This window comes from Herpailurus yagouaroundi, unplaced genomic scaffold (genome assembly GCF_014898765.1).
Source record: "Herpailurus yagouaroundi ecotype Mexico unplaced genomic scaffold, PumYag 28, whole genome shotgun sequence".
Lineage (NCBI taxonomy): Eukaryota > Metazoa > Chordata > Mammalia > Carnivora > Felidae > Herpailurus > Herpailurus yagouaroundi.
Window position 1 is genome coordinate 98,494,434 of NW_024412376.1, and position 16,728 is coordinate 98,511,161.

General features: G+C 38.5%; 1 protein-coding gene across 12 annotated transcripts in view; it reads left to right on the forward strand.

Annotated features, from left to right (window-relative positions):
- WDFY3 (WD repeat and FYVE domain containing 3) overlaps positions 1 to 16,728 on the forward strand; it is a 247,835-nt gene that overhangs the window by 161,277 nt on the left and 69,830 nt on the right. For 8 of the 12 annotated variants that reach the window (XM_040479270.1, XM_040479279.1, XM_040479263.1 and 5 more), the window contains 6 exons: positions 606 to 726; positions 955 to 1,172; positions 4,883 to 5,118; positions 6,318 to 6,452; positions 8,923 to 9,111; positions 10,445 to 10,678. In XM_040479270.1, coding sequence (XP_040335204.1) covers positions 606 to 726; positions 955 to 1,172; positions 4,883 to 5,118; positions 6,318 to 6,452; positions 8,923 to 9,111; positions 10,445 to 10,678 — 1,133 coding nt within the window. The remainder of the gene's footprint in view (positions 1 to 605; positions 727 to 954; positions 1,173 to 4,882; positions 5,119 to 6,317; positions 6,453 to 8,922; positions 9,112 to 10,444; positions 10,679 to 16,728) is intronic. The other 4 variants (XM_040479285.1, XM_040479313.1, XM_040479331.1 and 1 more) reach the window with 2 other exon arrangements.

Sequence of the window (16,728 nt, forward strand, 5' to 3'; positions counted from 1 at the left end):
GAATAGTTTATGCTTCCTATTTTTCATTTTTAAATTTGGTAAATTTAACTATATATATATCCTTCAAAATGAAACTGGAAATTAAGGATTTGGATTGTTGTTTTTATTCACGTGACTAATTTCCCCTCTGTTGGTGGTGGTGGAGAAATATTAATGTAAGAAAAGATTTACAGTCTTTTATTACTTGTTTAGATAATGTCAAATATAAATGAACAATTTTCAGGATTCTAAAGTACTCCTAGAGAAAATGTTTTCTTTTTTTTTTTTTTAAGTTTATTTTTGAGAGAGAGAAAAAAAGACAGTATGCACGTGGGGGAGGGGCGGAGAGAGGGGGAGACACAGAATCCAAAGCAGGCTCCAGGCTCTGAGCTGTCAGCACAGAGCCTGACATGGGGCTTGAACCCACAAACTGCGAGATCATGACCTGAGCCAAAGTCAGACACTTAACCAACTGAGCCTCCCTTTAAAATTTTTTTTAAAAGTTTATTTTTGGAGAAAATGTTTTCTAAAAGGTGTAATTTTCGGTGAGATTTCTTAGAACAGTGTTATATATTTTATACTGGTTTATCTACTAAGGCAATTTAATGTATATATTTTCATTGTAGGAACTGAAGAAGACTTTGGAGGTCTTGTATCTGCTAATCTTATACTTTTGAGGAACAGACTTCTAGATATCTTGCTAAAACTAGTTTATACATCTAAAGAAAAGACAAGCATTAATTTGCAGTAAGTAAGATCTTTTTAGAATTGATGGTACCAGTGGTTATCACTAGTTAATTCATAGTAGACAGTAGCAAGAATTGCTACTTTTAATAGATCTTTTGAACTTTGCAATTTATAGTATCTTGAGAACAAAACCTAGTCTTACTTATGTATGTTTTTAAATTAGAAGTCCTAACACTTGAAATTAATGTTCTGTTTTTTTCTTCTTCTTAATTATCTACCTTTACACAGAGCTTGTGAAGAACTGGTTAGGACACTGGGCTTCGACTGGATCATGATGTTCATGGAAGAACACTTGCACTCCACCACAGTTACAGCAGCCATGAGGATTCTTGTCGTGCTGCTGAGTAATCAGTCCATTCTCATCAAGTTTAAGGAAGGACTCAGCGGTGGAGGGTGGCTGGAACAGACAGATTCTGTCTTAACTAATAAGATCGGAACTGTATTAGGTATGGCACTTTTACCATCAGCTGCTATAAGATAAGCTGTTGTACTTTGTTTTTAAATCTTGTGAAAGCTTACAGTCCTCAGTTCATCTGACAGCCATTAAGAGTCATGAATTTGAATGAACGAATGAACAGCTTAGAAAGTTTCAAATTTTGCATTTTTAAGTGCAAATCAAGCTGAAGTTAGACAGGATAGTCAAGATGTGAAAACTCAAGGGAATTCCTTATCATCTTTTTGTTGTATACTTCCCTTTCTTATGTATTAGTAAGTAATTAGCAAATCATCCAAACTCAGTTAATAATAATCAGTATTTTGAGTGCTTGTTCTGTGCCAGTTACTAAACATTTTCATTTTCACGGTCGTCCTGTGAGGTATAAATACTATCATAGCCATTTTACTTATGAGAAAACCAAGCATAGGTATGAAGTCACTTGTCAGCTAAGTGTCAACATTTGTATCCAGGTCGATTAGATCAAAAGCCCATGCTTTTAACCGTTTTATGATATTGCCTCTCAAAGATTTAATTAGCTCGAGGTTTCAGCCAAGTTTCCTTATTCTCTGCTTGCTAGTTCTGTGCTATTTTCAATGTGGGACTGAGCATTTAAGTAATATTAGAAAATTACAGTTTCCTATGTTAGATTCATTTGAGCAGCTATATTTCTATTCATATTAGTGTTCTCATTTTAGAAAATATATATTTAAAATAATGTTTTTATTGAAAACCAGTCATTCAATTCATAAAGTATTTTTTAAATTCTTGAAATATATATTTTAAAATATATTTGTCTTTATAATATTACATTTTAAAATCATATATAGTTATATTCTGGAATAAGCATAAAAAATACCTGTTTACCCTTATCAGGTGGGAAAATTAGGGATCCAAATTGAATATGTGATTTATCTGTAAAAAAAAAAAAGTAAAAGCATCAATACCTAAGTGATGCCTGCATCTGATTCATATGTCAAAGAAAATGATACAAGACTGAGTTTACAACATAAGATTATTTTACTGTTATTTCACATTGGAAAATGTCTTAAGAAACTTTGTAATGAAGAAAGGAATTTACGGTGAAATGATTGCTCGAAAATTGATGGCTTTGAAATATATATTTGACATTATCATTATAGACACTTTCATGGTTTAAAAACAATGACTATTTTACATTGACTCTAGGGGAGGGATATAGCCTACAAATGTTATTGTTAGGAACAGTTTGGTAGCAAGACACTGCACTTGTTGACCTTAATGATAGCTACTAAGAGAGCAAGCAATGGAAGGCACAGCAGAATGTGAGTTCTGTGGCGTATGAGAGTTTCAAACACTAACAGAGAGCACCACTTCCCACTGAAGGCCAAAAACCACAGTAGTAACACCTGAGGTTTATATAGCACATTGTGCTTTACAGAATTCTTTAACATGTTTCATCTCTTTTGAGCTTCATGATTATGGAGTCAGGTATATATTTTATGGATTTGTTATACTTCATATGAAATAAAGCTAGTAAGTAAAACTTAAGGAATAATTTCTCTAATTAGGAAAGTAAGACTGTTACATGCATAAGGTTCCTGAGTCAGACAGTATTGGTGTCTGAGTAACCGTCTTCTAAGTGTTAGTCCTGTTCTTTTGTCTGTAGTATCAGAAAACGGTGCCTTTTCTATATCTGGCCTGACTTCATGCCTTGGAATTTGTCTTCTTTTATACCTGCTTACAAATTGCATATGCTCTTCTCGTTCTCAGAGCGAAATCTAGGAACTTAAGTGTAATTTAAATTTGGTTCAATTTAACTAAAATTTCCCTGAATACTTGTGTGATCACACACATATAGGTGTATGTATTACAGATATGTGTCCTATCGCTTGATTCTGTTTCTGTCTGATGTGATGAGCAACCTAATGTCTTTGTTTTATTCACATTTGGTAGTTTTGTCAAATTTTTTTTTATAAAAATACCTTCCACATAGCTGTAATTTGAATCTAAATTAATGTTTAATTGTTAATAACATGTTAAGTATTCCTTAAGATTAATTATAGGGAAAAATAGAAAGGCAAATGAATGTTGGTATTGGTTTTCATTTAGGACCTGCAGTTTATTCAAAATTTATTTTCCTATTTATTTTTTTAAATTTTTTTTTTCAACGTTTATTTATTTTTGGGACAGAGAGAGACAGAGCATGAACGGGGGAGGGGCAGAGAGAGAGGGAGACACAGAATCGGAAACAGGCTCCAGGCTCTGAGCCATCAACCCAGAGCCCGACACGGGGCTCGAACTCATAGACCGCGAGATCGTGACCTGGCTGAAGTCGGACGCTTAACCGACTGCGCCACCCAGGCGCCCCTATTTTCCTATTTAATGTATTAAATACCACCTTATGTCTTCTGACTTCTTAAAGCTCAAGACTTTTTTATACTGGTGATTTCATTGAGAATTCACTATAGGCAAAAATCACCAGCGGCCAGGTCGTTCAGAAATGTAGCAGTGTCATTAAGAAGACCAGGGGACACCGTGTAACTTCACAGGCTCTAAAATAGACATCAGCTCAAATCCTAGCAGCAGCAATCTTCAACTTTGTGATTTTGAACAAATTGCATATTTTCCGTGTTATAGAAAGGATAATAGTAATCTCTGACTCACATGTTCATTGTGTGTGAGAAATGAGATGATATGGGAAAGAGGTCGGTAAATTGCTATACAATTTTTTAATTAGACAAACATCAGAAGATTAATTCACAACACATGAAGCAGTTGGTTAGGATGAAATTATTAAAAAGGTAGCTGGATGCAAATTTCTCTTTTATTATCTTAAATAGTAGCAAGTTACATGCTTACTTCATCCTAGAAAAAAGAAATTGGAAGGAAAAAATGAATATTCACTTGAAATACAGATTGCTCCAGAGTGGAAATCAATCCTTCATCTCTTGGTTGCCCTTCATACAAGTTTTACACTGAAACTCTGACCAACGTTTATTCTGTTCGGAGCACTGTGCTAGATTTGGGGAGGGAGAAGAACTAACTATTGGAGTTGTGTCCTGATGAGTTATGTTATGGAGGGGGCAAGATTGCTAGAAAGGCTGATGCTGCGTAAGCCACATCCGCAAGCCCTACCCCGTCCTGGTAGAGCTGTGTTTCTGGGAAGAATTCTGCATAGACAGCCACAGTCCAGGAGTGCTGGGGAACTTCCGAACGGAATTACAGATCAGTTTGCTTATTTATTCTGTCTTGTCTCAAAACTTGTAGATGACTTAAAGTTAACTAGGTTAATATGATCTTCAGGACAAATGACCTATATTAACTGAATATAGTTCATTATAATTATATGCTAAATATAGCAGTTTTAGTTTTTTAAGGTACATTTTTGTAGCATCCTAACTTTGACTCTATTTTGAATTTTACTTTCTTCTTAGGGAAATGTTAGAGCTCGTTTGAGGTCCTTGTTTTAATGAGTGGAATTTATATTCTCTCTTGTATCCGATTGTCTCAGCTATTTTTCAAGACCTGTGTTCTAATAGACAGGCTTGCTGAAATCAGAGATAGTAAAGTCAGCTTGTAACTGGAAGATGAATTCAACAGTGGAGTAGTTAATTGCCTTTATTAACATGAATACTCTGGATAGAAATGTCACATATACTGAATTACTCCTTTCTTTGTTAATATAGCACGGCAGTCGATTACTGATTACTGTACTTACTGTTACCTTTCCTCTCCTCTTAGGATTCAACGTGGGCAGGAGTGCTGGCGGGCGATCGACGGTCAGGGAGATTAACCGTGATGCTTGTCATTTTCCTGGTTTCCCAGTTCTTCAGTCCTTCCTTCCTAAACACACTAATGTCCCTGCTCTCTACTTTCTCCTCATGGCACTGTTTCTGCAGCAGCCAGTTAGTGAGCTGCCTGAGAACCTGCAGGTCAGTGTGCCTGTCATCAGCAGCCGGTGTAAGCAGGGTTGCCAGGTAGGAATTATCTAGTAAGGTGGAAGTGTGATTATACGTGCCGCAAAACCCCCACAGGGTGATGATGGGCTGCTCACAATAAAACCAAAGGGATTCCATTCCTTTCTCACATGTAGGATTTGGTTTGGGACAGAAAAATATGAAGCTACCATAGAAAACTTTAGCAAAAAGAAGTCCTTTTTTCCCTCTGTGGTCTTTTTTTTTTTTTTTAATGATTACTCTCTATGATTCCATATGCATAAAGACTTTGGATGGTATTTTAAATGGAGATCTGAAGAATTCAAGTTCTGTGATGTTATCTAGAAGTATAATGTCATTTCTATAGAATTAAAAATAAAGAGAGCAGTTTATGTGCCATGAGTTTACTGGATAGGATTCTTAGTGCAAATTCTGATTACAAAAATATTTTTAATTTCTTAATGATAGATAACATCCACAATAGGAAAACACTGAGACTTTACTTAAATCCTAACTGAAGACTGTTGTGGACTGTTGTGTAGCTTTGGTTTGTGGTACTGCAAAGACTTGGGAATTTAGTTTTAAACTCAACTGTACTTCTGTCATAACTCCAAGTGCTAAATCAAATGATTCTAGTAATTGACAAAACCTTTTAAACAAAGTGTGTACCCTTATATTAAGTCAGAATACAGATTCGGGCTTAACAGAGTTTGGTTGGTTATGTAATTTTTCAAAATAAGCATGACACCATAGTCATGAAGTATTATATAAAACTCTATGAATAAGTCTCCTAAACTGATTTTTATTTTGTGAAATATTACCTGTATGTGAATTAGAACATTGCCAAAAGAGGGAGGGGGGGAGTTCTGTGTGCTTTTTTTTTTAAAAGATCCTGTTTAAAATCATTAGTGGTATAATGTCATCTCCTAGCTAATTAGCATGTGTTTTCTTTCTGTTTGTTTTCATTGGAGGAAAAAAAATAGAAAATATTGTTTCCTATTAACATGGGTACAGAAGCCAGAATGATACATAGTATTCACTCTTCTTTATAAATGTAAAAATTTACAAACTTTTAAAATTTAGAGGAGGGAGGAGTGCTACATCTCTATCCCTCTCCATCATTGCTCACCTTGAAAAAAACTAATCAGTCTCAAAGAAGTTTTAGAATATTAGAACTTGTGAGGGTCTCTAGCTGAAAACAATGGACAGTGGCTAATCTTCATTCATTTTGACCTCTACAGTTTGATTTAGATTCTATTTGGACATTTATCTTTGGAGTTCCTGCCTCAAGTGGAACTGTGGTCTCCTCTATCCATAACGTGTGCACAGAAGCTGCTTTTTTATTATTGGGGATGCTCCGAAGCATGCTGAATTCAGTAAGTTTACAGAGATACTTAAACCTGTTGGTCGTTCCTCCTGCCTGTGATATATTTTTATCAATAGGGGAATCCTAAGATAACATGGCTGTTTATTTATTACACAGTCTCTCCTTTTAGTTATCTCTACTGTAGAGACTCACTGTGCAGTTGATTAGACCATGATCTCTGGAGCCCTGTCTGGGTTCAAATCCCATACCTGGTACTTAAGACATGCTAACCTCTATGTGCCTCAGGTTCCTCATGTATAAAATGCTGGTGATAACAGAACTTACCTGTTATGATTGCTGTGAGGATTTAATGAGGCGTTAATATATACACAAAGCACTGATAAAAGAGTGCCTGTTACATAGTGTTTTGTAAGTGTTCATGGATATTATTAGTGTTATATATATTCTAACATATATGTATATATATAAAAAATATACATTAATAGTATATGTCATTGCAATAATATGTTACTTGAACTTTGAAAATCACCTTCATTTAAAGGTTAAAAATGTCAGCACTGGTTTTATTTTGTATTCGTTTTTGTTCTATTTATTTCTAACTTGGATATGAAAGATTGAAAGAGTAAGTGACAAGATGTATGTTCCTGTTTCTTTTATAGGAACACTGTGAGTAACGACTTAATTTGTTTACACAATTTAAGATCACATTGTAAGAGGAATTACTAGCTCTCTTTGGATCACACGTACCGACAAACCTAATTTTAGTCAAAACTATTCTTATGTCATCTTAGAAAAGAACATTACTATTGTATTAATTTAGAATGCTTGGGGCTCTTGTTTTAGTTCCTTTTTATAAACAAATACAAAAATCTAAGTTAAAAAAGTCACTCTCTGGGCAACTAGCAAAAGATAGGTATTGTTCCCATATATCCTTTTTCCCTTTTTATCATCATCGTTATTGTTGTTGTATTGCTCCGAAGGAAAAACACACTCCTGTGTGTCTCCTCTACTCTCAATATTCTGCTACCTCACTACTTCGCATCTGACACTTCTGGTCACCGACTGTGTGGTGGGTTTTGCCACGCTAGCTGCATGTCCCACAGCTTAGTTCAGTTCTGACGCGGTCTACCTGGAGACAGCATCAGATCCCACAGGTTAAGGGCTCAGTCCCACACAACTGCCCCCCGCTACCACGTCAGGTGCCAGTCACAAGTCCATGTTGTTACCTGTGCTTCTGCTCTATTGGCTGTAAATTGGAGGTTCCCACGACTTGGGAAAACATCTTACTAGATTACCAGTTAGAAAAACTGATTGCCAGTTTATTATACAAGGATGTGCCTCAGGAACAGCCAATGGAGGAGCTGCAGAGAGTAGGGTGTGGAGAAGGGCACAGAGCTCCCATGCCCTCTCTACCTGCTGTTCTCCCAGCACCTCTGTGTGTTCACCAAGCCAGAAGCTCTCCAGACCCTGTCCTTTAGGGTTTTTATTCAGGCTTCATTACATCGACATGATTGAACCATTGGCCATTAGTGATTGAACTCAATCTCCACACCCTCTCTCCTTCCTAGAAGTTAGAGGGTACAGGGCTTTAGTACAGCGATGAAAGTTTCAGTCCTCTATTCATGTGGTTTTTCCCTGCCAAGCCTCCATCTTTAGGGGCTTTCCAAAAATCTTATCATTAACATTAACTCAGATGTGGTTGAAAGGGGTTTGTTATGATTTTTTTTTTAATATTTATTTATTTTGAGAGAGAGCATGCACGAGCTGGGGAGGGGCAGAGAGAGAGGGAGAAAGGGAACCTTAAGCAGGCTCTGCACTGTTAATGCAGAGCCTGTTGTGGGGCTCGATCCCACCAACTGTGAGATCATGACCTGAGCCAAAATCAAGAGTCGGACTCTCAACAGACTGAGCCACCTAGACACCCCAAGGGGTTTGTTATAATTAACAAAAGACACCTTCATGGCTTTTCTCACTTAGGACATTCCAAAGGTTTTAGTAGCTCTGTGCCAAGAATGAGATGGGACAAAGACCCAAGTATATATTCTGTATTATAAATCATAATATCATGGTTGCATAATGGCTCCAAGCATTGTTGTTGTCATTTTACATATGACAGTGTGAGGTTCAGAAAGGTGAGGTAACTTCCCCATCTTTCGTGTTAATCCTAACATAATGGCAGCATGATGGAGGATAAGACAGCTTTGTGGATAACACAGCCACTATTGGCACCAACTGTTCTCATGTTGATAATGATAAATAGTCAAAACCACTGACTCAAGTTACTGAGCTATGACTATGCCAGTGAACAAACGTCCTGTCAGTTTCTAGGAGTACTGTGTCTGTTTTAGCTTATTTCTAGATGTGTTGACGGATATTTGCTCGTGAATGTGGTTCATAAGCATTGTGAACCATTACCATGTCCAGTGTTAGAAAAGAAGTTGAGTAATGGATTTTTTAAAGTGATTTGTAGCAGTGTCAGTTTTTCTAATGTATTATTTCTTTTCTTGTCCCCATGACAGCCTTGGCAATCAGAAGAAGAGGGGTCTTGGCTCCGGGAATACCCCGTGACCCTGATGCAGTTCTTCAGATACTTATATCACAATGTTCCTGACCTGGCCTCCATGTGGATGAGCCCTGACTTCCTGTGTGCATTAGCAGCCACCGTCTTCCCCTTCAATATCCGTCCTTACTCAGAGATGGTAGGAAAGGTGGGGGGAACGTCTACCTGGGATTAGTCTGCCCCAGTGGTTGGCAGGGTTTTCCTGCCAGTCTTTTCAGCTTCTGACCAAGTTAGTTTCCTAACTTTCTGCCTCACCTCTTACATTATTCTCTGGTGTCTGCTCCCCACACTCTCCTTCTGCTTTCCTCTAAAATAGCAGTGAACTCTACTTCTGGTTTTATTTAACATATTCTCGTAAGTCTCTGGTTAATCACTTCCCTCTCTGAGTCACTGTGGACCCATTTCTTGCTTTACATGCTGAAAGCTGTGTCATGCAATGTCGTAGCCGAGTTACAGAACTCCGGTCAGAGTGAACTTAACCTCTGCTTTCCTTACCTCAGGAATTCAGCATCTCCTGGATTTAGTCTTTACAAATTAATTATAGGATTGACTGTTTTTATACAAAAATGAAATCTGTGTTTGTCTTTTCAACTTTTATTTTTTATATTCTGTAGTAATAACAAATTATTAGAATATAATCATAGGTAGTACAGGTACTTCTTTTGTCTTTTAAAACAAAGCCCTAAAGACAGTATTCCCTATACTTCAGAATTTCATGTTTTCTCTTAATTCTACCACTTATTCTGGGACCTGGAATAAACTACCTTCTTCCTACTACCCTTTCTTCATGTGTAAAGGTAGAAACATTCATTATAAAACTGTAGGGGATTTTAGGAAGAAAGACAAGTAAAACACATGATCTTAATACCCTGGCTTGTTTGTAATTTTAATTGTTTTGGTAAAAACAGACCTTTAGTATTATCTCAATGTCTTTTCCTTGTCAGCAGCTTATCATCTGTCTTTTGGTCCTCTTTTTTTTTTTTTTTCACTTGGCTCCAAACTGGCTTTGGTTATGTTGTTGTTTTGTTTATTTATCTTTTTTTGTTTTGTTTTTTAATTTGCAAAAATAGATCAGCTCTTAGATGCCACCCTTGGGCCAGATCTTAATTTGAAATTCTGTGACATTGACTTCTCCATAGGTATATTTCAATATGCAAATATAGTCATTCTCATCATTTCAGTTATTTTAAGTGCAGTTATCCATAGTAGAGATAAAATTCAACATAAAACAGATACACGGGTAGTGGCTGGTCACTTTAATATTAGAAAGAGCATGTGTTAAGTACACATACATCTGGTTCCCGGTTACTACCTTGAAGTGATAGTCAAATAAGCAGTGAAGTAATGTATTGAATAGCCTAGTAGGAGGTAAATATTGAAAGTACTCTTGCTGCTATAATTTGGATTTTAGGAAACATGGAAGTGAAAATATCACATAAAATCAAATATGACTCGTGTGTATTTCCACTTGATTTTACCAGGTGACTGATCTTGATGATGAAGTTGGATCTCCAGCAGAAGAATTTAAAGCCTTTGCAGCAGACACAGGGATGAACAGAAGCCAGTCAGAGTACTGCAATGTGGGCACGAAGACGTATCTGACCAATCACCCAGCTAAAAAGTTTGTTTTTGACTTCATGCGGGTCTTAATAATAGACAATCTCTGTCTTACTCCTGCCAGCAAGCAGACTCCACTAATTGATCTTTTGTTGGAGGTAAGGACAAAAAAAATGCATTTACATGTCTTTTGCTCAGTTTTTATAATTAGAACATTAATAACCAAGCATATTTTATGCCAGATACCTTTCAAATTTCAAATTCTTTTGGTTATACAGGCAGAACATATCATGGACTATGGGAATTTTTTATCCCAGACATGCTATATACCCTAACAATTTGTTTCTCTACTTTCTGTTCCCTCCCATAAGCATGTCCCTAATTCAAACCTTTCTTATCCTTTCCTGGCCAGGAATTGACAGACTTTTTCTGTGAAGGGCCAAATAGTAAATGTTTCAAGCTTTGCAGGCTATACAATCTCTGTTACAACTGTTTCAGTATATCACTGTAGCTAGGAAGCAGCCGTAGACAATACATAAATGAATGAGCATGGCTGTGTTTCAATAAAACTTGGTCTACAAAGACAGACATGGGCTGGATTTGGCCCATGGTCCTTAGTGTGCCAGTACCTTCTCTCACATACTCTAACACTTAGAGCGTCATTGTCTCCTCAGTGTGTAACTCCCTACTTCTGTCCGTCTTTCATATTATAACCAGGTATTATTGCTCTTGGTATCCTCTGCACCATAAGATATGGTGCGTTGCACATAGTTGGTGCTTAATATACAGTTATTAAATTTTCCTCAAGGCAGCAAAGTTTTAGGTTGCTTCCTTGCTTAGTTCAGACTGCAACAAAATACCATAGACTGGGTGCTGTGGATAATAGACATTTATTTCCCACAGTTCCAGACAGAGAAGTCTGACATCCGGGTGCCAGTTTGGTGAGGTTCTGGTGCCCTCTTTCTGGCTTACAGATGGCTACATTGTTATACTCTCACATGGCAGAGAGAGAGAGACAGAGGAGAGAACGAGAACGTGCGCACATGCACTCATGTGCGAGAAAACTCTTGTGTTCCTTCCTCTAATAAGGGCACTAATCTCATGGGCACTCCACCATCGTGACCTCATCTTAACCTAATTACGTTTTGATGGCTCCATCTCTTAATACCATCACATTGAGGGTTAGAGCTTCAACATATGAATTTGGGGGAGATGCAGACAGCCCATTGCACTTGCCTGTTCTGCTGGTAAGTGATATGAATCAGCTGATGCATCAGAAAATGAGCCCTATGTGTACTGCTGGCTCTAGTAATTGGCCATGCCTGAAAACCAAATGTTCACCTAGAAAATTTTCAAAAGATCCTAGAAAGAGAATTTAATATGTAACTAGTTGCCTGTACATTCATATTTTTTTTTTTTTGGTCAATTCATATAAGCAGGGTCAAGTAGTGTATTCCAGGACTCTGAAAATAATATCATCCTATGAAAAGATTCAGTTCCAAAGACTATAACTGCTCTTCTCTCTGGGGAACTTCCCTCATGCTCTCAGCCATTTGGTAGCTGAACCTGCACTTTCTCTGCTCCCTCTAGTGGCTAATACAGTTAATTTTTTATTTGAAGCCTTAAAACCACAGGAGATGTTTTATCTTATTCATGTGAAACTCTCTCCCTTTGGTCAACTAAAAGAAATTGCTGATGTAATTTAGATACTAGTCATGCTAAGCATTTTAACCAGGACCACACTGTTTACGTTGGTAGAAAAATAGTAAATGTCATCAGCAGTTCACATGGTAGAGTTTAAAAGCATGCCTGGTAAAACTTGCCCTTGTTAGAAACTTTAAGAAGTAAGATAGATGGCTAGTATCTTAGCACGTCAGGTAAGAATTTGAAGCATTCTATGCAAAATGAAATGGTGATCAGAAAATAACAAGATAATAAAGTTCAGAAGAGGTGTGTGCCAGAAAGTATAACTGAGCCAGATACTAAAATACACATGTGTGGGAGATACGGACAGATACATCCATTAATAGTCTTTTCAGATTTGTAGGAACCCTGATAGATAATTAAACATGGGTAAGCAAAATAATTGTCTTTTATTTTGGTTTTCTATATTTTTCAAAGAAAAAGTTTGATATAACATGTACTAACCTTGAGGTAGCATTCTCGTTGTGGACAGTAATCTGCCCTGTGGTGGAATTGTGTCTGATTGGACTGGAGAGTCAGGGGTGGTGGGGTTAGAATTCAAGGAAAACGGGGGGATGTCAAGATGGAAACTCCCAGGTAGATTATCAACTCCTTAAAAGTTAGGGACCACCTTTCACATGTCCTTTCATCTCTTACAGAATTAGCACAGAGTTTTGGTTCTTTTCAATATTAATCACTTAACTATAACCATATTCTGGCAGCTCTCGAACAGGAAGATGTGATACATCTAATAAGAGAGATAACATTTGCTTTTAAAAATTAACTTAATCCTTCGAGGAACTTCCAATTCTTCTATACACATATAGAATAAACATGCAGAACATATTTATTGCACTCTATGTCTTTGATGGTGTAAAAAACAGCAAGCACACGATTTTGAATGTTGTTCAAGAAGAGAATTATCCTGTATGTTTACCACTTACCTGGGTGAAGGACGGGGTTTGATCCAACTGATTTTCAGTTCGATACGTTTGAGGCAGGCCATCTTCAGTCTTAGGATTGCCGGAATCTCACCACAAGATCATCTACTTACTTGATTATAAAAGATTCCCATTTGTGTAGGCGAGCCAGAGTGTACAAGGGAGGCAGTATGGTGCAGTAGAAAAAGCATGGGTTTTGGAGTGAGAAGGACCTGTTTTGAATTCTGGGCCGGTTATTTATTATATAGACACTTTTGTCTCAATGAACTCAATCCATTCTCTGGAGAATGATTTATATACTAATCTCCCTTGTATGATTTTTACGGGAGTTAAATATATGTAAATCACCCAGCAAAAGCTATTTTTGAGAAATTAAATGTGTGCTGGTTATAGCTGTGTCCTCTCTGCTCTCTTCACCCCTTAGAGTTTGCCCATCTTTCACAAGGTATAAAAATAGAACCTGTCTCTGAGGGCTGCTGTGAGAATTAAATAAGAGAATACATTTAAGATTCATAACACAAAACCTGGCATGTAAGGCTTACCCAGAAAACGAAGTGGCCTTCGCTGGCATATACCAGAGTGTCCAGGAGCTCTTCTCCGTGCTCCCATCCACCGGTGTCTGTCACCACCAGTACCTGTCACCAGCAGGCATCTTACGGAAGGCCCGGTGACATTGCTGCACGTGAGCACCACCATGGCAGCCCGGGGTCGGAGGGTGGGCTTATACCATAAGTACCTCTCTGTGCTCTCAGGAGTTCACAACTCTCTATTGTAGCCATCTTCTAAAAGACTTCTCTCTTCACATCAGTCTGAGATCCACCCTGGGTGACTGTAGGACAACGAACAAACAAAAAGTGGCAAAAGGGGGCAGAGAGAGCCCTCTCCCGTAACTGACAGAAGGGAGGAAATCAGTTAAGAGGAATACTGCAGTTGGAATGAAGAAGCTCGAAACCTCTTCCTTAAGAGCTTCAGCCTGTCCACAAACCACCGAACACCAAAGGTCTTCCTCCCAAAGCTGCACTGCTCTCGTCGAGAGCAGCAGGCCCGCTGGGCTGGCTGGCCTGTGCGCATAGATTCTGCATGGTGTCTGCAGGCTGCAGAAAGAAGGCTGTGATTCTCTGAATACTGGTGTTGACTGGCTTCCCTGTGTTTACCGGGAAGACATGTGATGGCCACAGACCGGAGCAGATCATAGTGCTCACCCTGTCCTCCCCCTGCCCTGAACTCGTCCCAGGTATCTGGTGCAGCCGACCAGATTGATGTAGAAGATTGATGAGGCTGTAGCAGAGTTGTTTTTGTGCATTTGTTAACTTCAATATGGAGACTTCCGGTAGAGCTGGAAGAGTATAGTATAACGGGAGGCCATGAATTTTGCCATCAACGTTTTTTATTTTATTTTTTGGGACAGAGAAAGAGCATGAACGGGGGAGGGGCAGAGAGAGAGGGAGACACAGAATCGGAAACCGGCTCCAGGCTCTGAGCCATCAGCCCAGAGCCTGACGCGGGGCTCGAATTCACGGACCGTGAGATCGTGACCTGGCTGAAGTCGGACGCTTAACTGACTGCGCCACCCAGGCGCCCCGAATTTTGCCATCAAAGAAACTGAGGTTTGAGTCCTAGTTGTGACTTACCCACTCAGCCTTAGTTACCATCTCCCTAAAATGGGGTACAAAGAGATATTTTGCAGATTGAGATAATGAGATAAAAGTAAGCACTGTCTTTTACATATAGCAACTCCATAGAATTTTTTTTTTAATGCCTCTGAGACAGCTGTGCATTCATTCATTAAGCCTTAAATCCTTTAAAAGTTAGGCTACAATAAATCTCAGCAAGAACATTTAAACTCAGCAATTAGAGCCAATAACAAGCGTAAATTCTGGGTCATAATCACTCATATAATAGATTCTGTGAGAGGATTCAGAGGATTAAATGCCTATTGGTGACTGAGCCAGCCTTAAACCCTTGCATAATTCAAAAGAATGTTTCTTAATTAAGTAAAGGTAAATATTGTTGATGAAGCTACTTTTCTGTGTACTATGGTCCCTCTGTTTTCAGATTCCAAACTTTGTCTAGTTAAGATTTGATAAGCCCTACCCATTATTATTTATCCCATTAACCAACCACCTTGAGTGATGATGATCCAGAATGAACACTGTTGTCTTCGGGGGGTTTAAATCTTCCTGTGAATGGAGAACCTTACTCCTTAGTAAACTTCGATCTGCTCAGGCTGTTTGAAAAAATGGTCTCTGATCTGATTATAAGGTAATCCTCCAAGATCTAATCAATCTGCTGTTTTCTCTTTATTTGGCAGGGTTGAATTCTCACTGTACCATCCACATGAGAAATTGGCAGGGCGTGGCCACAGCTCTACTGCTGACCACTGTCATTAATCTGTTCCAACTGCACAGGAAAATTTATTAAGATTAAAAACAATATGACCTATGGGGCCCCTGGGTGGTGCAGTCGGTTAAGCGTCCGACTTCAGCCAGGTCACGATCTCGCGGTCCGTGAGTTCGAGCCCCGCGTCGGGCTCTGGGCTGATGGCTCAGAGCCTGGAGCCTGTTTCCAGTTCTGTGTCTCCCTCTCTCTCTGCCCCTCCCCCGTTCATGCTCTGTCTCTCTCTGTCCCAAAAATAAATAAATGTTGAAAAAAAAAAAATATGACCTATCTTTCATTTTTCCCCAAATTATTCTGATCCCAAACCAAATTTCTAAACTTTAGTACTATTTTAACTGTTATTAGGCCCACATTTTGTCATTTTTAAACAAAATAAATATGTCTTACCAGCAAAACAGAGAAATGCTTGTTGCAACTTTGGTTGAGATGTTGGTTTTTGAATCCCTAGAATAAGATCTTTGATTTGAATACAGATTTTAGATTTTTAACTGCTCCTTTAAACCCTTTTTGAGTACCATCTTGAAAATCAGAATAGAAAGAAATGGATTTTTTAAAATAGGGCAGAATTTAATTTAATTTTTTTTTTTTTAATTTTTTTTTTCAACGTTTATTTATTTTTGGGACAGAGAGAGACAGAGCATGAACGGGGGAGGGGAAGAGAGAGAGGGAGACACAGAATCGGAAACAGGCTCCAGGCTCTGAGCCATCAGCCCAGAGCCCGACGCGGGGCGGGGCTCGAACTCACGGACCGCGAGATCGTGACCTGGCTGAAGTCGGATGCTTAACCGACTGCGCCACCCAGGCGCCCCCAGAATTTAATTTTAAATTTTTTTTTCAACGTTTATTTATTTTTGGGACAGAGAGAGACAGCATGAACGGGGGAGGGGCAGAGAGAGAGGGAGACACAGAATCGGAAACAGGCTCTAGACTCTGAGCCATCAGCCCAGAGCCCGACGCGGGGCTTGAACTCACGGACCGCGAGATCGTGACCTGGCTGAAGTCGGACGCTTAACCGACTGCGCCACCCAGGCGCCCCCCAGAATTTAATTTTAAATGCATAAAGCAAAACAGTTTCCTAAAGCCCACTTTTGTAACATCATAACCATAGTCCCGGATGTGTGTATTCACGGATCTGCAAAGCATCATTACTATGCTGGTATCAAAACATACAGATCTCTTTTTAAGAA